Source organism: Mesitornis unicolor, unplaced genomic scaffold, assembly GCF_000695765.1.
Source record: "Mesitornis unicolor isolate BGI_N332 unplaced genomic scaffold, ASM69576v1 scaffold5087, whole genome shotgun sequence".
Taxonomy (NCBI): Eukaryota; Metazoa; Chordata; class Aves; order Mesitornithiformes; family Mesitornithidae; genus Mesitornis; species Mesitornis unicolor.
This window is the reverse complement of record NW_010198299.1, coordinates 13360-37855: the sequence shown is the minus strand read 5'-3', so window position 1 is coordinate 37855 and position 24496 is coordinate 13360. Positions and strand designations below refer to the sequence as shown.

The 24496-nt window shown below is 41.2% G+C and overlaps 1 protein-coding gene across 1 annotated transcript in view; it reads right to left on the bottom strand.

The window, feature by feature from the left end:
* Positions 1-252: 252 nt before the first annotated feature.
* Positions 253-24496, bottom strand: part of FCHSD2 (FCH and double SH3 domains 2) — a gene marked incomplete at its 5' end in the record, with an annotated part of 28265 nt that continues 4021 nt past the window's right edge. The window contains 8 exons of the mRNA XM_010189099.1: positions 253-509; positions 2932-3014; positions 3166-3295; positions 5048-5268; positions 5685-5862; positions 5994-6077; positions 6543-6677; positions 13072-13233. Of these exons, the coding sequence (XP_010187401.1) occupies positions 426-509; positions 2932-3014; positions 3166-3295; positions 5048-5268; positions 5685-5862; positions 5994-6077; positions 6543-6677; positions 13072-13233 (1077 nt within the window). The remainder of the gene's footprint in view (positions 510-2931; positions 3015-3165; positions 3296-5047; positions 5269-5684; positions 5863-5993; positions 6078-6542; positions 6678-13071; positions 13234-24496) is intronic.

Here is a 24496-nt window from a genome sequence, read left to right as displayed (position 1 = left end):
TGAAGAATTGACAATCTTTAACACATTCCTATGGCAACAGTAATATACTGTACTAATGCACGTGATCGAAGTACGCTGTGACTAAGTTGCATGAACGAGGCTCTTTCCTCAGCCTCCGTAGAAAAACTGACCGTCTTCAGCCAGGAGAGAAACCTGCTCCAAGGCAATCCTCTGCTCGCTGTTTGGCCCGTCTTGGTTTGTGCTAAGAGAGGAAGAATGATGTAGAGAAGTCAAAACCAAAAAAAAAAAAGGCACAAAATAGTCATGACTGTTGGGAAGGAATCCACCATGTCACTGCCACGTCAAATCCTCCCTATCTCTTGCTCTATTAAAAGTCTTCATCATGCAAAGGTGCCTAAAGCCGAGACTGACCAAATGCTGTGTTTGGTCTTGATTGTAGCACTACTACTTAACGAGTCCAGTCATTACACCAGAGTGATTTCCACGTCCTCGATCTTCTCTGTTGTCCGGCGGTGATGCTGTGTAGGGGGCGGTGGAGCCGCTCGCACCTGAAACAGCCAAAACCAGCCCGTAACTACCAGAAAACTGTCAACATTTCAGAACTTGTATAGACTAAAACTGCACCCTGGGGCTCGTACCTCAAGATGATGCACATATACAGAGGTATATTAAGATCAGATGTATATTAAAATTAAGAGCACTGGACCAGGCTGCCCAGAGAGGTTGTGGAGTCTCCTTCTCTGGAGACATTCAAAACCCGCCTGGACACATTCCTGTGTGATCTTCTCTGGGTGATCCTGCTCTGTCAGGGGTTGGACTGGATGATCTCCAGAGGTCCCTTCCAACCCTTACCATAGCCTGATTCCGTGATCAACAGAACTACAGTGAGTGAGCTGCTGAACTCAGGTCCATCAAGGCTCTTTGTTATAACCTATCCCCACTCTCAGGTGATTCTTCTCCAGGACCACTAGCTGTCATGATGGGGCAAACACAGCAAGTGAAATGAAAGAATCTGAATGAAACTTTCCTATGGGGACAGGCTGAGAGAGTTGGGGATGTTCAGCCTGGAGAAGACGAGGCTCCGGGGAGACCTGCAGAGGCTACAGGAAAGCTGGGGAGGGATGTTTTACAAGGGCATGGAGCGATAGGACGAGCCATGATGGTTTCAAACTGAAAAGCAAGTAATGCCCCCTCCCTGGCAGTGTTCAAAGCCAGGTTGGATGGGGCTTTGAGCAGCCTGGGCTGGTGGGAGGTGTCCCTGCCCATGGCAGGGGTTGGGCTGGATGAGCTTTGAGGTCCCTTCCAACCCAAACCATTTGATGATTCTGTGAAATAACCCATCTATTCTGCCTGTACCCATGGACAATCCTAAGCCTGGGACAGACTTTGGACTTCACATCAAACACTGAAGTCTGATGACACCCTTGTCTGGAACTCACGTGGACTGGAAAGTAGAAGAATGCCTTATTGCATCTAAGCAGCTTACTGGTATTTAATCACTGACCCGAACGATGTACACGTGAAATGTGATGCTATTTTTACACTCTGCCTCATCAATAAAGTTGTTATTGCTCCCGATAGAGATTACCTTAAGTGCTAACACATTTCACGCAGGGTTTTTATCACATGATTTCAGAATAGACCAGAGTGACTTGCTATGCAAAACATGAAGTGTGGAGCAATTACAGAACCAACTTCACAATATTTTCAAACCAAGCATAATTAAAATGCAATAATAAGAGAAAACCTTTTAATTAAGGCATGATATGGTAGTAATATCTTGAAAAGACAGTCAGTTGCAAGAAATTCACGAAGTAAATATAAATCCACAAAATGAAAAGCTGAATTGGTGTCTTTTTACAAGGGAATAAGATAATGTGAAACTTCTCCATTCAAGACTGAAATACTTAACGATGCAGTGGTATCTCTGCTTTGTGTATGTCATCAAGTAAAGCTAACTCACTGACTACTGGAATATTCAGAAAATATTTTTTGAGTATCTAAAAACTCTCTTTTCCTGCAACCTCATTCATTGAGAATGCCGGAAAATACAAACGTTACATCTTAATATGATTTGGTTTAGGACTCTGAAACCCTCAAAACTTGTTTTTAAAGTTAATCCTAGGAGGTGGATTTTGCAAGTTCTCAGTGATTAAATTCTTCCCTTTCCTTTCCTGGCAAAATCTTTCTTTCTAGGCAGTGAAGCCATCACAAAATATACAGACTTTGTCGTTAAGAATTTTTAATCCAAAATCCTCAAATCAAGGGGTTCAAAAATAAATTGCACCCTAACTGCAATTGAGTCCCAAGGACCGCAAATTACGTCAAACTGCTGGCAAGCAGATCTATCTGCCAGCAGCACACTGGAGAAGCAGCAATTGTAGAAATCATACAATTAAACTGTTCTGGCATTTGTTCACCACCTCTTTTTTAGGTCTCGCTAGGGGTCATTACATGTGGCAAGAACAGAAATAATCTCCCAAGGCCTGTAAAAGCAGTGTGTGTTTACCAGCTAACATCTATTTTACTGTCATTACAGATGTCATTTCCTCCCAGGTTACATCTCACGATCCCTATGCCTGCCGCAGAGAGACATACACAGAAGGGTGGGTTAAATGAAGGACAGAGGGTGGGAGAGATTCAAGGTCGTCTTTAAACACAGTGACTCACTGCTTAAACAAGCGCAGCTTTGTTTTGTTCCAGCCTTCACTTATCTCAAGTCACTCTTATGTTGTATAGCTTTTTGGCACATCTATGGTATTATCAAAGGGGAGCAAACAGACCTTCCCTTGCGCTATTCATCTGAGATACCGCGGTTTTGTAGGTAGGAATTGGATTTGCAGAACACAGAGAGCCAAATCATCAGGTGCTGTAACACCAGCCTGCTTTGAACATCCCCATCCCCATTTATCTAGGCTTGGCCTTGACTTGTAGGGTCAATAAAAACAAGGGTATTTGTTTTTAACTTACAGGTCGCAGTTTGCCATACGAAGTTTCGGGAGGAATTCGCGGAGGCTGCGAGAATCCAGGTGACTCTGAACTGAAGTTGTTTTCTGAAAGAGTAAGCAGCAACCCATCACAAACAAGCCATTCAGGATTGCTGAATGAACTTTATGTTGCAAAAAAAAAGCTATTTTTTCTCCTCTGAAATGTGAACAGTCTAAATTAAGCATTTATTTCTTTTACTATCACACAATTTCTTACCGTTAGTTGAGGGTGATCTGGGGAAGTATTGAGAACCTCTTTTATCTGGACTGTGGTAGGGGCTGGTGGGAGGCTGGTCATAGAGCGGCAGTGGTGGGAGGGCGTTATTGGGCTTCGGAGTCGGGGATACCTGTGTTAAAAAAAGAGGTGATGCAGCGAGCCTTCCTCCCTGATGGTTTTTATGCACTCACCGAGATGCGGGCAGCTCTGACACATCAGTATGCCAGGAACTTTCCTCTGAAGAAAAACTATCTGTCAAAAGTGCTGAGAGGTACATTTGGGAAGGAAAGACAAGATATCCAACAGTGATCATATATGTTTTTAAATCATAGGTTGCCACTGAGCAGAAATTTTCATCCTCTCCCAGATCATTCAGATAGACTTTTTGAACATTACCTGAAGAGAGCCATTTGATCAAGTATGTCTCTCTATATACATTCAGATGGTGAGTTTTATCCCAACTCAACTGCATATGTATTATTTAAATGGTAAGTTTTCATGGTCTCAAATCAAAGAATAAAAATGCTGGAGAAATTACTTTCTAGGGAATGTGAAGTCCAGTTTCTAGCACCACAATTACACATGAGAATGTGTCTGATTTTCTAATATCATATAAGGATTACAGAACTGTACTGAAATAAGGACATTTTTGACAAAAATTACTGTAATACAACATCCAACAGTAATTTCCCCTTCAAAAACTGAGAGAATACAGAACAGATTTAAGTATGAAAACATTAAATTAGGGATGAGAGAGCCTGTAATTCTCTTTTTGCCAGGTTCTGTTTGATGCCTCAGTCTACGCCATTGTCCGGGTTTGAGCTAAACAGAACTAATTCTCTATTTAGTGATTTTACTTTTCAGTTCACTCTCTTCCAAGTGACTGTAATTTCTGAAACTAACAGCGTGTCTCTCCAGTGTTCATTTCTACAAGTGATAGTGCTCGATGTTTATGGTTACTATTAGGTATGGTATGTAAATACGGCTCTTGCTTATACTTTCATCTATGGAGACCAAGGCCACTGCCACACCATGGGTGTCATATTGGAGTGTCGTAAGTGACGTGTTACACCTGCGGGGAGCAGCAGACAGGACAGATGACCCAAAACTGACCAACAAGGTATTCCACCCCACATCCATCACCTCAGTATAAAGCTGAGGGATCACAAGGGTCAAGCCCTTCTGTTTTACTCATCTTCTTTGCTTCTTCTGCCATGGCCGATGTCCGAGCAGAACCCTGCCAGTTCCTCTGCCTTTGATCCCAATTCCTGAGTCCAGTGACTGCATCCTGATCCCACCTGCTATTGAGTCCGGACTGGGACTTTTCCTACATCCTGCTTTTCAGAGCCTCTGGTGATACAGTCGTCCTTGGAGGGAGGACTTGATATCGATTTTTGTCTGAATTTGTATATATTTCAATATTTTCCTATTTACATTATTAACCTGTAGAATTATTGTTACTGCTTCATTAAACCTGCTAGTTTTCTTTTCCAACACATAAGTCTCTCTCCCTTATTCCCTTTCCCTTCTCGTAATAGAGAGTGTCTGTCCACCATTTAGTGGCCAGCCCAGGCCTAAACCACAACAGCCACAAATTCATTACAGGAAGTAAACTGTGATTTTTCTCCTTTTGTTCATTTCCTTTCTACCCAAATAATTGCCTTTATTCACAAATCCTTTACATTTACCAAAATACATCAGTTGATAATTATTAGGCTGGGTAAGAAACTAAAAGGTAAGAACTTGGGGGTTTTATTTTCTTAACTTGGTTCTCTTTTTTCTTTGTTGTTCCTAAAAAAGCAGCAGATCTTTGCAGCCTGGCAGTATCACCCTAATAAGCTAATATCCTGTGTGCAAGCTAACACCTCATCTCTTTACCTACCTGAATATCTCCAATCCACTGAGTCTCTCCATTTTCTGAGGCTGTAAGCTCTTCAACTAATACTGATGGGAACACCCCAATGCGTCCATTGAATTCTCCTTCCCAAAAGCCATCATCATCTTGATTTTCCTTGTTCAAGATGCGGATGATCGCTCCTTCCGGGAAGGACAGCTCATCATCTGTCTGGCCCTCGTAATCATAAAGTGCTTTTACAAAACAGACTGAAGAATGGAAGAGGGGAAAAAAGTGTCATTGCCATGAGCTTAAAAAAATAAGTACTATAGATACTTTTATAGTTGGACTCTATGATCTTAAAGGCCTTTTCCAACCTAAATGAGCCCATGATTCTATAATTGCTGAGTCAAATTATTTCAGTTTTCTTTATTTTTAGTTAATCTCAACTTTATGAGATAGCCAGGTAAATTACAGAGATTTATCACGGAATGGTTGGGTTTGAAGGGACCTTAAAGATCATCCAGTCCAACCCCTATTTGATATGAGACAGATAATTACTGAGAACAGTTGTACTCAGAAAGTCAAATACGAGAAATTCTCATGCGCAAACACCCAAACTCAATATGCACAACGCTTTCAAGAACAAGCTTAATACAGCATGTGTTTATGTATTGGTATTTACCACTGGAGTCTCCATTCAGGCTGCCCGAGACCAAGTCAGCCTCCGTGGAGTTATTGGAGGTGTGTGACCGGCTGTCCAGCGCCGCAAGGGACTGCAGCATGCTCAGCAGGCTGCTGGACGTCGGGAACTGCAGGTACTTTTCTGGCACATACCCCACCTGACCCGCTTTGTTCCGTGCCTGGAAGCAAACGACAGAAAAGATGCTCTGCTTTTGCATCCCAGTCTGAAAAGAATTCAAATACTCTGTCCTGTCCCAAGTTCTATTTCTAGGAGTGAGAGTGAAAAGAAACAATCTCAGAAAAATGATACCTTTACCCAGTCTTCCATATCGCCATCTTCAATGACCTCCAATACTTCGTGTTCCTCGATGGTCAATTCATCTGGCTGAGAAGCCTGAAGTATACAACAGGAAGATTAGGGAACTGAAAGTGTTTTCAGGTGCATGGGAAGCACATAAGGTACATTCTCATCCAGATTTTTAATAACACTTAAGTTCTTTTAAAAAATTGAAAATTTTATGATGTGGTATACTTTAAAACATTAATAAGGGTTTTTCTGTACACCTACTGTTATTCACAAGACTCTTTTTCACTCAAAAGGACATATGGAAGTTCCCAGGGCATCAAACCCTCTTCACTTTTGAAACCCTAATTACTCCATACTCTGAATCTGCCACTGGCTTTGGCTACTGCAGCGCTGTGATTTACAACTGACCTAACAGTGCCAGCAGAAGAAAATGGCGTAAGTGCAGCTTGCAGCAAAGCTCAAACTCACAAATGGTGCTTTCACTGTTATAGCTCATTTTTTCATGCATAACTCAATATTCTAATCAAATTTAAACCAAAAAAAATCACAAACCTTGTATGAGTAAACAACTTTGCAGGTGAGAGGATAATTTCTTAGAGTACCAGAAGGACTAGAGCTACTGTCATCAAACACATCCATGCTGTCTTCAAACTCTTCCCCTTCTTCCTTTTCTGCATCAGCATTAATCTAATAAAACAAATTAAATTTGGCATTATACCATCAAGTAACAGTAAGTGAAGAAATATGTAACAATAAAAATGAATTGCTCAATATTCTTCAGTGCAGGTTTTTTTTACTACTTATGATTATTGAAACTGGACAAAAAAATGACTAAATAATATTAAAACATATGACTCTCAAATAACATCAGGAAACCAGCCATCAAATAAAGCAGATACAGGGAAGTGAAAGAATAAGGGCTGTCACCAAATTCCATCTTTGCTTAACTCAGCTGTTATTTCTTCATTCAAGCACAGGCCCCTGGACTTTAAAAAGAACGGCAGAAGATTTTGGAAGCCGCAACTGTTTTACTTAAGCTGCGAAACAGCTAATGTGCTTTGGCGATGCCATTTCAGAGAAACAGCAAATAGTTTAGTGGAAAAGAGTCACTTACTGAGAATTTATGCTACTAAAAGATTAATGTACCTGTGACCACGAGTTATAAAATGAAACTGCAGTGGAAATACTTAATCTTGAAAAAAATAAAACAAGAAATCAACCTTCCAGCTGGTGCACTCCACACAAGAGATTTGCTGCAGTTTGTAAAAAAAATTCTTAGAGAATATCTGTCGCTATAAAAGTTTAAATAAAACCTGAAGTCAATACACTGGAAAAATACAAGTTTCTATAAATGTAGTTTGGGTAATGTTGACATGAGCTACGCTTTGGCCTTGTGCCTGGATTCAATTTTGAATAAACACTATCTCATGTGAAAATAGGTAAGTCCTCCGAATCAAAGGCAAAACTGTTACATATTTGTCTTCCCTTTATTTATTCATTTTCATTTAGGAGTGAATTTGGTATTCCTCATGAAAACTGAAAGGCTGCAAAATCCACAAGAAGTTATGTATGGTGCAGGCTCCCTAACCCAGCTGTCTTGGTACCTTTGCTCTGTAACATCTTTGCTATGTAGATCTGGAGTAGAAGAGCACAAAGCTTCATCATATCCCGACTTAGATCATTTTTATGTTACAATTCCTACACTACATCCTTGTAGTTCATGTGATTTTATCCCCGCTTCTTCACTCAAGTGCAGTTCACATCCAATGCTACCTAAATGCATTCACGGATGTTGTGGTAACAAAAACCTCGCTGTTGTACCCAGCTAACGCTTTGATACATTACCAACCACCTATAAATTACAGCAAATTTAAGGTTTCCCCCCTCCAGTCTCTAACTGCATGGTTGATGTCCCAGCAGCCAAAGGTGACAGTCAGCTGACAGCCGTATGAAACATCGCAGAAATCAGTGTATCATGGCTAGAAAGACGCGTCTGTAAAACATCTGGTCTTGGCTTTCTAACATGAGGAGGAGAAATACATTTTAATTTTTAGTGTATGGGCTGTTCAAACTCCTTCAATAGACTCATTTGCAAAGTAGGCACACGGAGAGAAAACAGCATTAATGACACAGAAAATGTAGCAGCTTGTTTCATAATGCTCATCTTTCTACAAAGTCTGGTAATGAAAGCGTAAGCAGAGAGTAAATACAACAGATGAGCGGTGTTCCTGAGGGGTTGCTACTGAGATCGGTTCTGTTCAACATCTTTGTCAGTGACACGGATGGTGTGATGGAGTGCACCCTCAGCAAGTTTGCTCATGATACCAAGCTGGGTGGTGTGGTTGACACGCTGGAGGGCAGGGATGCCATCCAGAGGGACCTGGACAGGCTGGAGAGATGGGCCCATGCAAACCTCACGAAGTTTAACAAGGCCAAGTGCAAGGTCCCAAGCACAAACACAGGCTGGGCAGAGAATGGATTGAGAGCAGTCCTGAGGAGAAGGACTTGGGGGTGTTGGGTGATGAGAAGCTCAACATGAGCTGACAATGAGCACTTGCAGCCCAGAAGGCCAACCACATCCTGGGCTGCAGCAAAAGCAGCGTGGCCAGCAGGGCGAGAGAGGGGATTCTGCCCCTCTGCTCTGCTCTGGTGACACCCCACCTGCAGTCCTGTGTCCAGTTCTGGGGCCCTCAATATCAGAAGGACATAGAGCTGTTGGAGCAGGTCCATAGGAGGGCCATGAAGATGATCAGGGGCTGGAGCACCTCTGCCATGAAGACAGGCTGAGAGAGTTGGGGTTGTTCATTCTGGAGAAGAAAAGGCTCTGGGGGAACCTTATTGTGGCCTTCCAGTACCTGAAGGGGCTACAGGAAAGCTGGGGAGGGACTTTTTACAAGGGCATGGAGTGATAGGATGAGGGAGAATGGCTTTAAACAGAAAGGGAAGATTTAGATTAGGCATTAGGAAGAAATTCTTCACTGTAAAGTTGGTGAGATATTGGCACAGGTTGTCCAGGGAAGTTGTGGATGTCCCCTCCCTGGAAGGGTCCCTTCCAACCCAAATCATTCAGTGATTCCATGAATCACACTGAAGATGTGTATCAGATAACAAACATAAGAATAAATGCAGGTAAGAAGGTGCAAGACGGCTTGATTCTGCATATGAAAAAAGGCATGCAAGTATATATTTTGTCTTGCTGCATATCCTACACAAAAAGAGATTCAATACCAAAAGCCCCTTTTTTGGCTTATCTATCCTCAGGAATGCAGAGAGCGTGGCAACAACAGAGAACACATTTACACCATACCCCCTCTAGTCTGGTTCATGACTGACCCCTAGGAGCTAAAACAGGCTGAAATTCCCTTCCAGTTCACCAACAGAGGGGTCTGCCAGAGCACCTGAAGGTATCGAGCAGTCAGAGGCAGTCTGCAATATAGGGATTTAGGGACTGTAACCACAGTTTGTTTCACACAGGTTGCTGGTATCTGATGAAAATCAGGCTTCAATATGAACCAGTGACCTAACAGTTGAAAGATGCTATAACCTTTTACAGTTAAAAGATGCTATAACCTTTTACAGTTAAAAGATGCTATCTCCCCTTAAAAACACCCTTTTTCATGTTCACAGTAAACAAGCCAACTGCAAGCTCATGTTTCTTACAGCTGTACTGCTTCAAGTCCCCATGAACAGAAAATAACACGCAAACCCCGTAATGACATTATTCTCACTTCCTTTTTTTGGAATAAATTACATAGTATTTACAATACATTTGTCATAGGCAGCATAAAGGTTTCCCAACAATGTGAATATGTAAGAGTAGCACTGCATGTTTTACAGTTGACAATAAAATTCAAAATTATGATTAACTTTCCTGGGCATGTACATTAGGGGAAAAAAAGTATTCACTCCTAAGATTATCATCATTATATCAAAAAGTCAGTCAACTGGATAGGTCATGGGATATTAAATTCTTCAGCTCATAAATACAGTGATACCAAGCCATCGATGCCGCTTTCTTCTTTTTCACTCTTTAAAAGAAAATATATTGAGAGTTTCACTGAACAAATGATGTCATGACAAATACCAGCCCGCAGAGCGAAGCTGTGCAGGACGTAAGGATGGTGGAGAGCTGCTTTCTGAACATTAAACTCTGCCCACTCATCAAGGATGAAATGAAATTGCTGCTTGGTACACGCTGCAGTAATTCTAATAATTGCAAGCAGCATAATTTCGGTAACAGTTCTAAGTACTCCATCTCCGGGCTGTCCTCAGCTGGCCTGCCAAGGTCAACAGCGTCTTTTTTTTACACAGGAGCGTACGTAAGTGTAAAAGGGGAAAATAAGAATCAGAGTTTAACCTCCCACGCTGTGGCATCTGCTGACTCGCCAGGGACCAGCACGGGGTTTGGCTCCACAGCCAAGCGTTGGCACGTCTGACAAGACGGAGAACAAGGTGTTGGGTGCGATCCAACAGGCATAACGGGATGCTAAAGGAGACGGAGTACAAGAAGAAAGGGAAAAAACTGCAGCTATGTAACATATCCTCATCTATCCTCACTGGAAAGGATCTGAAATGAAACTCGGCACAAGAACTCCTTTGGGATTTGGGAAGGCTGAGGCTTGGATCTGCATGCTCCAACTGTAATTAAACTACCACCCATGGGAATAAGGCACTGCAAATCACTGTCACCGTGTGGGACATCCTAGGAGAAACACCCTGAAGAAAGCAGAGTGGATTCGGGAGCCTCAGGATTTGCTGAGGCTCCATTCAGGGCTCACTCACTTTTTTGAACTCAAGTTGACATAGATGAAAACAGCTTTACATTCAAAAAAGCCCTTCCCTCTAAGGGTTTGCCACCATTACCAAGAAAACGAGAAAGAAGCAGACAACTATGAAGAAACATGGGAATGAGGAGTACTTTTAGGGTGTAGATACCACATACTCGTTGAAATGGAGATTTTGCTCAGTGAAAGCAAGCCATTCTCCAAATCATTCGCAGTGTGATGAAAAACCACATCCCCATTCCTCCTGGAAGTTTTGTTATACAGAAAACACATTCTCACACTTAAGATTAAAAAGAAAGTGTGATTTAAGTAACTTAATAGCATATGAAGACTACAGTTAGAAAAGTATCCACTTTATAAAGGCCTCTGAATTTTGTAATATTAATTATATAAGCACCACAGAAAATGTCAAATTTGGTTGAGGCAAACTGACTAAACCTTCAGGAATTTTATTTGGGTTGGTTCCTGGTGAAAAGCAACAGATCGGTAAGTTTGACTGCCAAAGGTGGCAGCTCAGCACCGCAGGCCATGTGGAGGAATTAAAAAAAGAGAATATGAGCTCTTTTAGCAGTTCCTTGTCTCTGAGCAGGGTTTCCTGGGTCAGGCAGCTGTTTGATTCAGCCGTCACTACTTTTTTTGAAACATATCGTTCTTCGGCAGGGGGAGAGAAATGAGTTTGCTTTTTATTTCTTGAATTACATTAAAATGTGCTTTCTTCCAAACTAAACAGATGGAAATGTCTCTGGCCTATTTTGCAGACCAGCTGTAGACATCAAAAATGCAGTTAGTCCTACGTACAACTGAATAAAAAATCATTACCAATCTTCCACTGATCAAAGTCACTTTTTAGTTCAATGTTGGGTATATTGGATGAAATTTTCAAGAGTTTAGCGTGACTTCGGACACAGCGAGATCTACTCATGCAATTGAATTTAACAGTTTAAGAAGTTACCAACTGTTTGGATGAGATGCTGTACTGATCACGTTTGTGGTCTGTTCTGATTAAAATGCAGTATTATTTTAATGAAACTAATTATTTATAAAGAAAAAGTCAAACACCACGCAGCCGCTCACTCACTCCCCTCCTCCCTTGTTGATTGAGATAAAAACAATTTAATAATTAAAAGAAACCAAACTGCAATAATAATAATAATGACGATGATGATGATGATGATGATGAATTGTAGTACGAATAGGAACAACGATAATGAAGCAATCAAAGTTATACCCAGCTGACAAGCAGCAGTTGTTGGCTGTGCACCAGTGAAAATGTGACAAGGCAGGGGTGAGCCTCAGGAACTAAATGAGACCTTGCGGAGGTGATTCCCATCTGACGAGAGCTGTGCCCAGCAAACTCCCAAATTTACGTGAGTGTGACATTTATGGCATAGCATACATCCTATTGGACAGCTTGGACCCCCAAAAGAACCTCAGAGCACAGGTGCAGGCAAAAAATGAATGAAGTCCTTGAGTTAGTGTAATCACTACTCTGCAAAAACCAAAACATCGGAGTGTTATCATATTCTTCTTAGCAGGGATCCAAAGCAAACTCTCACTACCTGCTATGAGGAAAATAACCCTATTCCAGCTAAAGCTATAACCAACTTGTTTTCACTAAATTGAATACTGCAATTTTCTCAGAAAAGCAGCTCTGCTGAACAGAAAATGGGATTCTACAATTCAGTCCCAGCAAAACACAGACAATCTCAAACAACAGAGCAGTAACTTGCAGGTGAATAGTGGTAACATCTAAACCTAAGACAAATCTTTGATAGTAACATCTAACTCTGCAGACAGGAATGGGCAGCCTGCTTTCTATTTTTAATGAATCAAATTTTCATCTCCAACAGCCAAATCAATTAGCAAAATAGGCTTTGCTTTCTTGATGACTTTCACTGTGATCTGCACGTAAATGACTCTTAAAGAGATGATGTAGAATCTACAGTTTTCTAAACATTTTGGAAAAGCCTTTCATCCAAGTGTCTCAGATAACATCGTAAACTATTAATGAAACTTCAAAGGAACAAGCAGATATTTTTCTTTTCAGAGATGGCAAATAAATATTATGGCACTTATCCAAGGTCAGGAAAATCAATCTGAAGTAAACTCAGCAATAGAAGCGAGAAATTCCTTTTTTTGGTGGTTGTTTTTTCCATGAAATTCAGACACATGCTTCAGCCACCTAAAGCTACAAGCTAACAACCAACCAAATAGTATCAATTTGGTTTTATATTCAATATTAAGTTAGGAAAGAGTCATGTGGAGATGAGGCGAGCTTTACAGGTCAGAAACCGTACCAGGTGTGAAGAGCCGTTGTTGGTGACTGAAGGCAGGCTGGCCCAGCGCTCGTTTTCCAGTTCTTCCATCACTTGGTTCATGGCGCTTTTCAGCCACGTATCCACGGACACACCAATCTGCTTCAGCAGATCAAGACGGGCTTCTGCTTTCAGCTTAATTATCTGCAGAAATAAAACACACACAGGTCAGAATTCTTTGAAGATTACATTTCGCTCCTTGCCACAACTCAAACGCGTTATTTCCTGATCCGCAAATTACTCAGGTGGCTCTGAAAGCTGCTCCATGCGGAAACGAGCCCAGTTCTTCATTTCCTGGCCTGCAGGAATGCGGTGTGAGCCAAGAGACAGGGAACGGTGTTCTAGAGATGTAAAACTGCAGGCACAGCCAATTACACAGGCTGGTGTTTTTAAAATAACATCTATTAGTTTATGCTAACTTTCTATTCACACATTCTAGCGGTCGGTTAGTTTAGCCTATTTCCAACGTACAAACATCCCAATAAAACCCCGTGCTTCACAGTATTTTTAAAATTAGGAGTACTCCTGGGCTGCAGACCCTGGATGCTTTTTCAGCTGGTAACTAAACTGGATGTGATGCACAAATAAATAATAATACACACACAAACAACCCAAAATGAAGATATTTTCCATCAGCACTTGCCAGAGACCACAGGAAGTTTATTTGTACTGGAAACAGAATATCTTAACAATTAAAAAATTAATTAAATATCACACTTCAACAACCAGTGTCACGATTTTTGTCTTCAGAACAGAATGAAGCTTTAAGTTTTCTGACAGCTGGGTTCACTTCAGCATCCTGGCACACTTTCTGGCCGACAGAGCCAAGGCTTTAACAAATTCATGGCAAACCACCACCCTGATCCAAACGATGATCAATACGAACAGAAGGAAGAGTAGCATGAAGAAATGCAGAATTTCAAGAAATGTGCAATTCAAAATTTCAAGAAAAGAAAAGAAGAATTTTAAAGACGTGGGGTCAAACTTAGGAATAAAATCAAGGACATTTATGTCCAGTCCAGCCCTGTCATCATCACGATCCTATTGCACTTGCTCATCAGAGTAACAAAAATCAAGTGATTTACCACAGGCCCCTCAGTGAGTCACTGATGGAGGCACCACTGAACCATCCTGGAGCTTTTCCTGCGTTTCCTTTCACAGCATTGTTCATTCTTAGCATGTTACTGGGAAATCAAGCAAAACCAGCAAAAATAGATGGGACTAAGCAAAAATTAGAGGGAAATTACTTATTCTGCAGTGGCTGAAGCACAGTCGACTAGGGTAAGAATGGATGTATAGTGAATTAAAATGCCAATTAACGCTACAAAAATTTTGATCTCTCCAATGGACATCCTTAGAGACAAAATTTTGTGTTGAGCTGAAGCAATATGGGTATTTTCCTTGGTTTTGACATGCTGCTGCACTTTACTATTATCTTCCCATTATGAACATAAGTCGGAAAACTTTAACTGTCATTCAGCTGAACCTCCCCCCACGGTTAATTTTAAAGCTAACTGTGAAGGTGACTTTAAACCTGTTTCAAACAATGAACCCCTTTTTAAGACAGATTATTTCAAATTCTGTTTAGAAGAAATGTGATTTTAAAAAATAGAGTAAAATTTATGATGTGAATTGTATCTTCATAGGGGTACAGCTGCATGCACATGGTCTCCCACATAATTCGGTGTGGAGACTGAAGGGTCGGATGAGTTGGAGAAGAGTTTCCCATGGGAAAAGCCAAAGCCACTCAGCCAAGTGAGGTTTCCAGTTCTCCATGCAAGTGGTCTTCAGGTGAATGATTAACAGCTATTGTAAATACTGTCCATATAGCGGAGAAAATGAGGAAAAAAGTAAAATGTATTAATATGTATCACACTATTTCAGTCAAGAGTCAGAAAATACTGATTTTAAACGAAGAAAAAGTCCAAAGATCAATCCACACATCAGCATTTACAGCTGAAAGGCAGATCCTTTTAATTCAACTGCAGCATCAAGCGTCTTTCAAAAACCTTGTAAGTCAGTGTGGTCCAAGCCCTACACGTTTACGAGCTTTGTACATATTTACAAAAGCAATACCTGTGTGAAGGTCTGAAATCAGAGGTGTTACATGGTTTTAGAGTCTTGAGTTTCTGGGGTAGGCATTTTATAACTTCAATGGTCTTAGAAAGGCAATACCTCACTTTTTTTTCCCCTTTTACCCCTACTTATATTAGTTTGTATACTTTAAAGCTGTAAGAACATGGAAAATCCAATAGTTTTAATTAATCATTAACCTTTCCTTTGGAAAAAAAATGTTTCAGGAGCAGTTATCAAATTAAGAAGTGGATTTCTCAATTTATCAAGCTGAAGAGAGAACATGCTTTTTTCTTTAAAATGTTTGGAACCTGTTCTAACCACTGGCACAGGGAAGCTGTGGATGCCCCCTCCCTGGCAGTGTTCAAGGCCAGTTTGGATGGGGCTTTGAGCAGCCTGGGCGGGTGGGAGGTGTCCCTGCCCATGGCAGGGGTTGGACTGGATGAGCTTTAAGATCCCTCCCAACCCAAACCATTCTGTGATTCTGTGTTAGCGCAGAAGGGTTGCACCATAAAAAGGCTGAATCCAAGGATGCCACATGAACGTGAACACTCCTCTCTCCTGTTAAGTATTCAAGATTTTGGACAAAACCGCTTTCTAACAACACCTGCTTTGAAAGAAGAGGAGATGAGTGGCTCTACAGCAGCCATGGAAGATCAGCACTGATCCTGCCTCTTACTGGGATGCTCTTACCCCCAGGACGAACCACCTGCTAGCACAATGTTGAAGCGTGGTCAGCTCCAACTTTGGCAGCTGTGTATGGACACACAGAACTGTAGTGTGAGAACAGACCAGTCAAAGGCAACTGGTTCATATGGGGTTGATTTGTGACTGTGGGTTAGCGACTTCGGTGGACACATCATCCTTTTATGTTGTTTTTTTTTCTTTTTAAACTGTGAGGGACTGACTTAATGCAGGTTGATGCAAGTCGTTTGCTTTAACTTGTTAATGAGAAACAACCTGTTTTATCACACTACTGAGCTGAGGTACCTCCATGTATACATAAATATAGTTGTGAAGTAAAGTAGCTATCCCCTAATTTGCCTTCATATTCTGACATTATATTACAAGCATTTTCCCATATTCCTTCAACAAAAGTTGCCTAGGAAATGGCCAGCCTAGTTGTTTTGCTGTTTTACCTCGTTATGCAACTTCCAATTAGCTCGAGTTATGCAACAGCCATAACCATTAGTCCAGGCATGCCGTAAACATGTCGCACATATTAGTACTCAGTCTCTGTAAACCATGTTGTTTGTACAAACTTGTTAGCTAAAATAAACAAGCTGCTCCAAGATCCTTGACTGTGCTTGCTAAGGGTCAGATCCAAGTTTTTAATTCAAGGTACCCAGCAAACCCAATTGAGTTACCCCACACTATTTACACATCGTAGTCTTAATATTCAACAAATGTTTGGGCCAAACCACAAATGTTTTGAGTTTCATTCCATTGCAGACAAGCCATAAAAGTACTTACAGTATTAGGTCAGGCCTGCACTTGAAAGATGTGTAATGTTATTTACAAGCATACATATGTCTTTTTACCTAAATAATTATATTGGTAGACCAGGGTTAACAGCTTCCTACCTATATGAAATAAAAAAAAAATAAAATACCAGACAGTACTGTAACTTTATTCTGCTTCTCTCACAGGAACAGCTACCTAGTTAAAATACAAGCACTTCATTCAACTATCACTATGTTTGAATTAGCTGGGGTTTGATGCTTTCATTATGCTTCAGTAAAATATTAAGAGAGAAATAAGGGATCAATTAGAGGAAATACAGGTGTGTGCACCAGAATCAAGTCACACAACAGCTTTGCTGAACGGGTACCCAGGCCCAAGGTAGGCTCCCTCCTTGGGAAGGTTCCTGCAAGCTGGAGTCCTGATTTCATCGAGGAGGGACCCACTTTGCATGAAGGACACAACTTGAGCTTGCTCAGTCTTCTCTTTCGGTTTCTGATGTGGGAAGGTAGCCAGAAAGCGATGCGTTGAAATAAGAAGTCACGGTACTGACAGTACTTTCTGACAGATCCACACAAGACTACAATACCCATAAAAAAGGATGCGTGAGCTCTCAAAGCCCTGTCCCCTCAAAAAGATCATGTATTTCAAATTAAAAACTAAACAGGGCTGTAATCATTGATCTTCCCTCTCAACAAAATCATCTCTGCAGCTGACGTGCGTGCTGTACTTCCTGAGTGAGCGACCTCCACTGACATAAGCTCACGGACTGGAAAATGCAATCCCCAGCAATGTAGAGGCCCTTCAGGAAGGCAGCGGAGTTTGGAAAGCACAGGAATGCTGGAATCCAGCACTCGTTCTGAAACCCAGGTGCTGCCCAAATTTCATTGCTATGAAGTCTCACTGTGGGACAAATATTTTCCCATTTAATAGTACTTTTGCTGTTTATAATTACTATTTACCAATTCCTATTTAATAGCTGAGGACTGGGCTATCTTTATGCCAATTTAAGAACTTTCAGCCACCCACCAAGTTTACAAACAGTGTTCTAGGTGGTTCCTGCTTCTCCGAGCTGTTCTTTTGGCTGATGGCAGGTTATAAGATGAAAGGAAAAAACTCCAAAGTTTCTAAAAGTATAAACACTGTTATCTATTCCTCACATACCTATCATTGCTCTACATGGAGGAAGGCATAGTTTTGTTTATTTACTGTTCCAGTCTTAATTAAGCAAAGGCTTTAGACCTACAGCTTGCCAAGATGAAGATAAACAACCGCTTTGGCAGTCATGGAAATTAAAACCAGCACAAATGTACTACGTAGCTGTTCTCTGTTCCCAGAAAGAAAAGGGCCTATAAGAAACGAAACATTCACTTACATCCCACAAACCCCTCGGTTACAAGTCTTTTAAAATCATTTCTGTAAGTGCTGGGGTAAAAAGAAAACACAGGAATCCCTCAAAGTTGATCTAATGTGGCCCATTAAATATTTTGGTGTGTGATTGTTCGAGCAGTTTTGAATGGAGTTTCTTGAAAGCAGAGTTGCTCTATTTTTTAATTTCATTTTTCAGGGCACAGAGCAAGAGCTGACCATCAGAGAGTGCTTCTCTCCCTGCTGTACATTCACTTACATTACTTTTTGATCTGCACTAAAAACACCTGAACCCCACTGCCCAGCCCGTATTTTTTTCTTAAAGAATTCAGAATTCTTTATTTTAGAGAAAGCTTCTACTTATGAGCATGTTCGGTATTTAAATGGGATTAAAATAGGATTACAAGTAGACCTAAACCATTTTTGGGGGCAATATTTTGTTCCACTGCAGTCTCTTTTCTGGTAGCAAGAACAAAACCATTAGAAGGTTGGATACTTTCACTTGGCAAATTGTTTTAGCTAAGAAGGAAACAAGACAGAAAGGTTGGAAAGATATTCTCTTTATTTTTCCCATTTAGAGTAATTTCTGTTTAAATTCTAGGCTTTTTCAATTTAAAAAGTATGAAAATGAAACCATTCTTTTAATGAGAAACACTGTATCATTTAAATGTTGGGCCACCGGAACTATTCGCACAGTGAGAGGCAGCAGTAACGATGAGTACAGTAAAAACAAGTGCTGGAATGCCAAAAATTTCTCAAAACCCAACATAAGCAACTGCCTGCAAATCAGTTTTAAATCGCAGTCCAGTGCTATTAGTAGGGAGGCACAAGCAAATAATCCCTGAAGCTCAACTTTCACTGCCTTGTTGGTGTTTAGCTGGGCAAAACCCACACAAATAAAAGTCCCATCCAACGTGACTCACCTAAAATTCTGATGCCAGAGGCACAAACTTGAGCTCAGTCTCAAAAGAGGAGCCCATCAGCTATATCAGCTGCATAGCACTTGTCTGCAGTACGGTAAATCAAGACCATACGATGCCAGAGTTGTATAAAAAACAGGTAAAATTATATTCTCTCTGCTCTAGATGGTGTTTTCTTTGTCTTCTCGGCAGCCAAAAAATACACTTACTACCTGGCTCCAGGCGATGTTCAGCCACTGCTCGCAACAGAGTGGTTTTTTAACTCTTTTTTTTTTTTAAGTGGGAGGATGGGCAGGAAGTTTCTACAAATATTACAGCAGACTTACTTAATTTATATGCTAAATATTCTGCACGGAGTTAAATCAAACAAGACTGTTAGGGTGAAGCAAACGGGAAATGAAACACTGACACAGGTAACATGTCTCGAGAGTGAATGCCAAGGTTAAGAAAACAGAGGTGCAGCTCCTCATGGAGCAGAGCCCACCTGTGCAGCTCCAGCCCAACAGGCAGCCTGATTTTTCCCAAGCTCGAGCATATAAAAACATCAGAGATTCCTAAACAGAGAAAGCAGCTGGTGGGGAGGGAGATGGAGAGTAGATGAGAGTGGTATGGAAGCATTTTGTAGGGTTTAAGAAGCTGTTCCCAGGCTACCGATAATGGGACTGAGTGGAAATTGCCCAAATCCTGTAAGTAGAAAATGAATGTAATAATAAAATGTGTGTATGCAAACCTTTATTCTCTGCAGTCCTGGTAATGAACACCAGTTCTTAGTGCAGTGAAAGTCGCTGTATACAATTCATAGCTAAAAGATTCAGTAAGATTTAAGCAGAGGTTGGACTAGAAACCCCCCCAGAGCCCCTAACCTGAACGACTCTCAGAAATGACACCACATTCAAGCCACAGGTTTGAGGAACTGAGCTGGATTTTCAGGGTGAACCACCTTTTAAAAGAACTGGATAAAAAATGACAAAAAAAAATTACAAACCAAGCAACATGAATATTCTTGTAGCCCAGACTAAACCCTGATCCCTTTACCAAAAAGATCTGAGAAACAACCTACTGCCTGAAGTCCTACAGCAGTAATTCTTCATCTCAGCAGCATTTACAGTCATGGCAATTATGATTTGTACGATGTTTTCAAAATGGCTTATCCATTTGTTTTCACATATAAGGGTATCTCACCTTTACAGTCCATAGGTATCTAAAAGATACACAAAGAGCAAATATGGCGCTTCAGCTGACTACATCTTTCCAGGAATCTTTAGACTGTATTTCATCATTAGCTTCAAAATACCTCCGTGTTTGTTCCTGCCCCTTCATCCCACAAAACGCCATCCTCTGTTAAACGTCCACAAATGAAAACAATACCCTGTATTATTATCGTGAACTCATACAACCCAGTTTTCTACAGACTTCCTCTCTCGTTCACACCAGAACAGGCAGGTTTGTCAAAAAAACAGACTGTGAAATATTTAAGCAGGATCTGAGCACGCTGCATGCTCTCCTAATTTCTCACTTACAGCAAGAGTCTGAAAAGTGATTACCAGAAAGTATTAATTCAAGATAGAAATTCTCAAATACAGTAGTTTAATTTTTGCGACACTGCAGTGAGAATGATTAAATGTTTGGATAGAGCTGATAAAGTACCAAGACTTGTACAAATTCCCAATGCCATAAGACAGCTTCGGGGCTCTGGTGATGTTCTTCTCACCAATGACAGACGTTGATGTCCTCACTAAACTACTTTTCACCAAAAGAGCTCAGAATTCCTGATCGGTTGATGTCGGTGGCATTTTTCCAGGCTAGTCCTCAATCTGCCCAGCTCCTGCAAATCTCACACCGAGGAGGCAATCTGTTTACTTAGCACAGCTCTCCCAAGCATATGTTTCCTGAGCAAAGCCACGGATGGTAGCAAGTGACATTTTACAAATTCAACTTCTTTTTTGGGGGGGTTGGTAGCCTTATTCCATTCCATTTCATTTCTTTTAGTGAAGCATACGGAATTAGCTTTTCTCACATTTCTTATGAGCAGAGAATGCCACCTGAAAGGTTGAACTGCAAGAACACACAAATAACAACAGGTTGAAACATTGCTACGTCTACTTGAGATGCAGTAGGACCACCTGCAGCATATGATTAATAGATGAGATCCTAAGATAGAACAGGAGCCCAGCCAGCAAACACAACTGTTACCACAGCACGGTAATAAATATTCATAGCCAAATACAAGGGGAGGGAGAAAACAGCCCTCCACTTACAATTAAAGATGGACCTAAGCTTCTGAACTAATCAAACGAAGCAAACAGCTCCATAATGAGTCTTAATCAAATCTTATCTGGTACAAACACTCTCTCGAGAGTTGTAGATATCCTAACGATGAGATAAAATGCATCCCCCTAGAATTAAGTGGAAATAGGATTAATTGCTGCAGAGGCCCCAAGACTTTCCTTGAGCACAGACCTGAGCACAAATGGGAAATCTCCCATCAGCCCTGAGAGAAACTATTTCAGCCCTGGGACCAACTATGCTGCGTGGTGAGACTCACACCGGGCTGTCGATGTGTTGAAGTCTTTAGTTTGACAAAATAAGATGAGAGGAAAAATTCAGGTAACCTAGAGCCAGGGTCCAGGATGCAGACTGAAAAATGGATTCTAGAAACCAAGGTAATAGCTTCTACTTTTGTTTTCCTAAGGAAAATAAGTTTCTGCAACACAGAGCAGCAGAGACAGTAAATTTTTGTTGCTGACAGTTTAAAGGGACACAGGCAGTGGAGAAACGGAAAGCTATTTTAAGACAAATCAGATCTTTCCAACTAGCTGAACTAACAGCTGTAAAACGTCCAGCGACCTTCCTTACTGCTGTCACAAAAATGAAAGTTTAAAATATAAAGTTCTAGTTCAGTTATCTAAATTGGTTGAGCAAAGTGCAAAGGAGTTACAGGAATAATTATTTTCTCAAATGACAATTTCAAAGGTGTTGACCTCCTTTACGGATGATGCTTGAATGGTGCCACCTTCCATTTAAACAGAACCACAGAGCAGTAGGTGTTGGAAGGGAGCTCTGCAGATCAAATGAGCACCCTCTGCTCTCACTGCTTCCCTTTACCAAAACCCAGCCCTGAGGCAGCAATGGTTAAATGCTGTTTTGACAAGGATGGAGTTTCTCTGGATCTAAACTCTACAGCATAGCATTAATCACAGTCAATTTTAGCGCTGTGCCAGAGGTATCACCAGACATATTCTAACATTTCCTTTAAAAAAAACAAGCAAGCAAAACAAACAAACAAAAACGTTAAAAAAACATATTTTTTTTCCTTTTCTAAGAAGAAAACAGGAGTTCTGGTCATCCCTGTATATCATCTGCCACATATCAATTGCACAGGAGCACTCCGACGTAAGCTGTACTTTCCCCCAGACTTTAATCAAGGAGTCTGCTCCCTGAAACAGCAGAAGGAAAAATACCTCCTCCTATCTCAGGGAGAAAACCACCAGAAATAACCCACTGAGCTGTGAACGTGCCAACCTAAGGTTTATATTCAGGCACTGTACCTTGCAGAAGACAAAACTCATCATTTTCTCCAATCTGTCTTGATCCTAAGCACACTTTTACTTGACTTCTTTGCTGTACCTTCAAATTACGCCTGCTTCCACACCCCTCGGGCTCATCAGAAAATACATAAATTATGCCTATGGTACAGTTTCTCAGTTCCTCTCAGTTTTTAGATTTCAAAGGATTCAGGATGTCTGAGGAAGAGGGCAATGAGATGAACACATCTCACACTTACAGACATGGTTTAGTGGTGGACAGGTTATGGTTGGACTCAATGATCTTAAAGGTCTTTTCCAACCAAATGATTCTATGCACAGCATACCCTGGAGAAACCACATAACCAATATATATAATCTCAGAAAGGTTCTGACTCAGCTCACATTGTATTAGATGACACGTTGTGATGGGTTTGCCTTCAAACATTTAAGCAGGTTGGCACTGGAGCAAAGTGTCAAGAATGTAAAATTCCCCAGGGAGAAACATGCAAGTGGAAGTGTCCAGTGATGGCCAAAATAGCTTTGCCAGAAGAAAGGCAATATTGAATCCCAGTGTGCTTGTGAAGTTATCTTTCCCTTCAGAAATGAAGAAGAAAGGAGGAAGAGAGTAGATTTGCGAAGGGAAAAGCACCAAAGAGCGGGTCAAGAGGCCAAAATGGGATAGAACAACAGGCATGCTATTCCAGAAAGGAAATAAAAAATAAAAGCATTTCAAGAGAAAAACACACACACACAGAAGAGAGAACACCTCTGCAATGAGGTAAGACGGTACACACTATCTGACCCACTGTAAGAGAAGGTCCACAGTGTCCAGGTCTTGAAAGCACCTGTGGAGCATCTCCCTTATGTGGAAAGGCTGAGGGAGCTGGGTCTCTTTAGTTTGCAGAAGAGGAGACTGAGGGGTGACCTCATTCATGGTTATAAATATATAAAGGGTGAGTGTCACGAGGATGGAGCCAGGCTCTTCTTGGTGACAAACAATGATAAGGCAAGGGGTAATGGACACAAACTGGAACACAGGAGGTTCCACTTAAATTTGAGAAGAAACTTCTTCTCAGTGAGGGTGACAGAGCACTGGAACGGGCTGCCCAGAGAGGTTGTGGAGTCTCCTTCTCTGGAGACATTCAAAACCCGCCTGGACGCCTTCCTGTGCAACCTCATCTAGGTGTTCCTGCTCCGGCAGGGGGATTGGACTGGATGATCTTTTGAGGTCCCTTCCAATCCCTAACGTTCTGTGATTCTGTGAAAGCACAAGCGGTACAAACACACACACACGCACACAGACACACACACACACACACATGATCATTTGAAACAGTAAGTCCTCCCCACACCACTCTGTAGGTATTGAGGGTTGATACAACCACTGACTTGAGGAAATCATCTCCAGGTTACATAGTTCATACCCTGCAGCCCTTGTCATCTTCTAGATGTGCTATCCTTTAGCTGCTTTACTCAGAATAAACAGGAGCTTTCCATGTCTACATCCTGGCCACCATGGCAAGAAACAACCGATCAACCAATATTTGCTGCAGCTGCAAGCGAAGTTGCATTGATACCTTCTCAAAAAAACTCAGTTTTCTTTTGTTTTTTAAATAACATCTACATGTTACCATCAGACACTCCCAGACATGGCACCAGAACACAGCACTCCTCCAGTTCCAATCACAGCAGCATCCATAACGTTTTGCAGATGGTAAGATTTAATGTGACAAGGTGATACTGAACTAACCAGTGTTAAAGGGCAAATTACTTCGGGCTGTTCACACAAGTTACAACCACGTATGATGTCAGGCAACTGTAAAATACCATGTCTTCAGGAACAGCCACCAGTGTAAACCCAATCAACAGTTCTCTGCATGTTCTGGAGACTTCTTTTGTCTGTTTTATTTTATAGATTACATACATCAAACTGACTTTCACAATAAAGAAACAAAGTCTGCACAATCTTTCTACTTTCCAAGACCTCTTTTTCTGAGTAACACGGAGATCTTCCTCCTTCCAATAACTGACCACTGACTCCTACCAACTCTTCACACA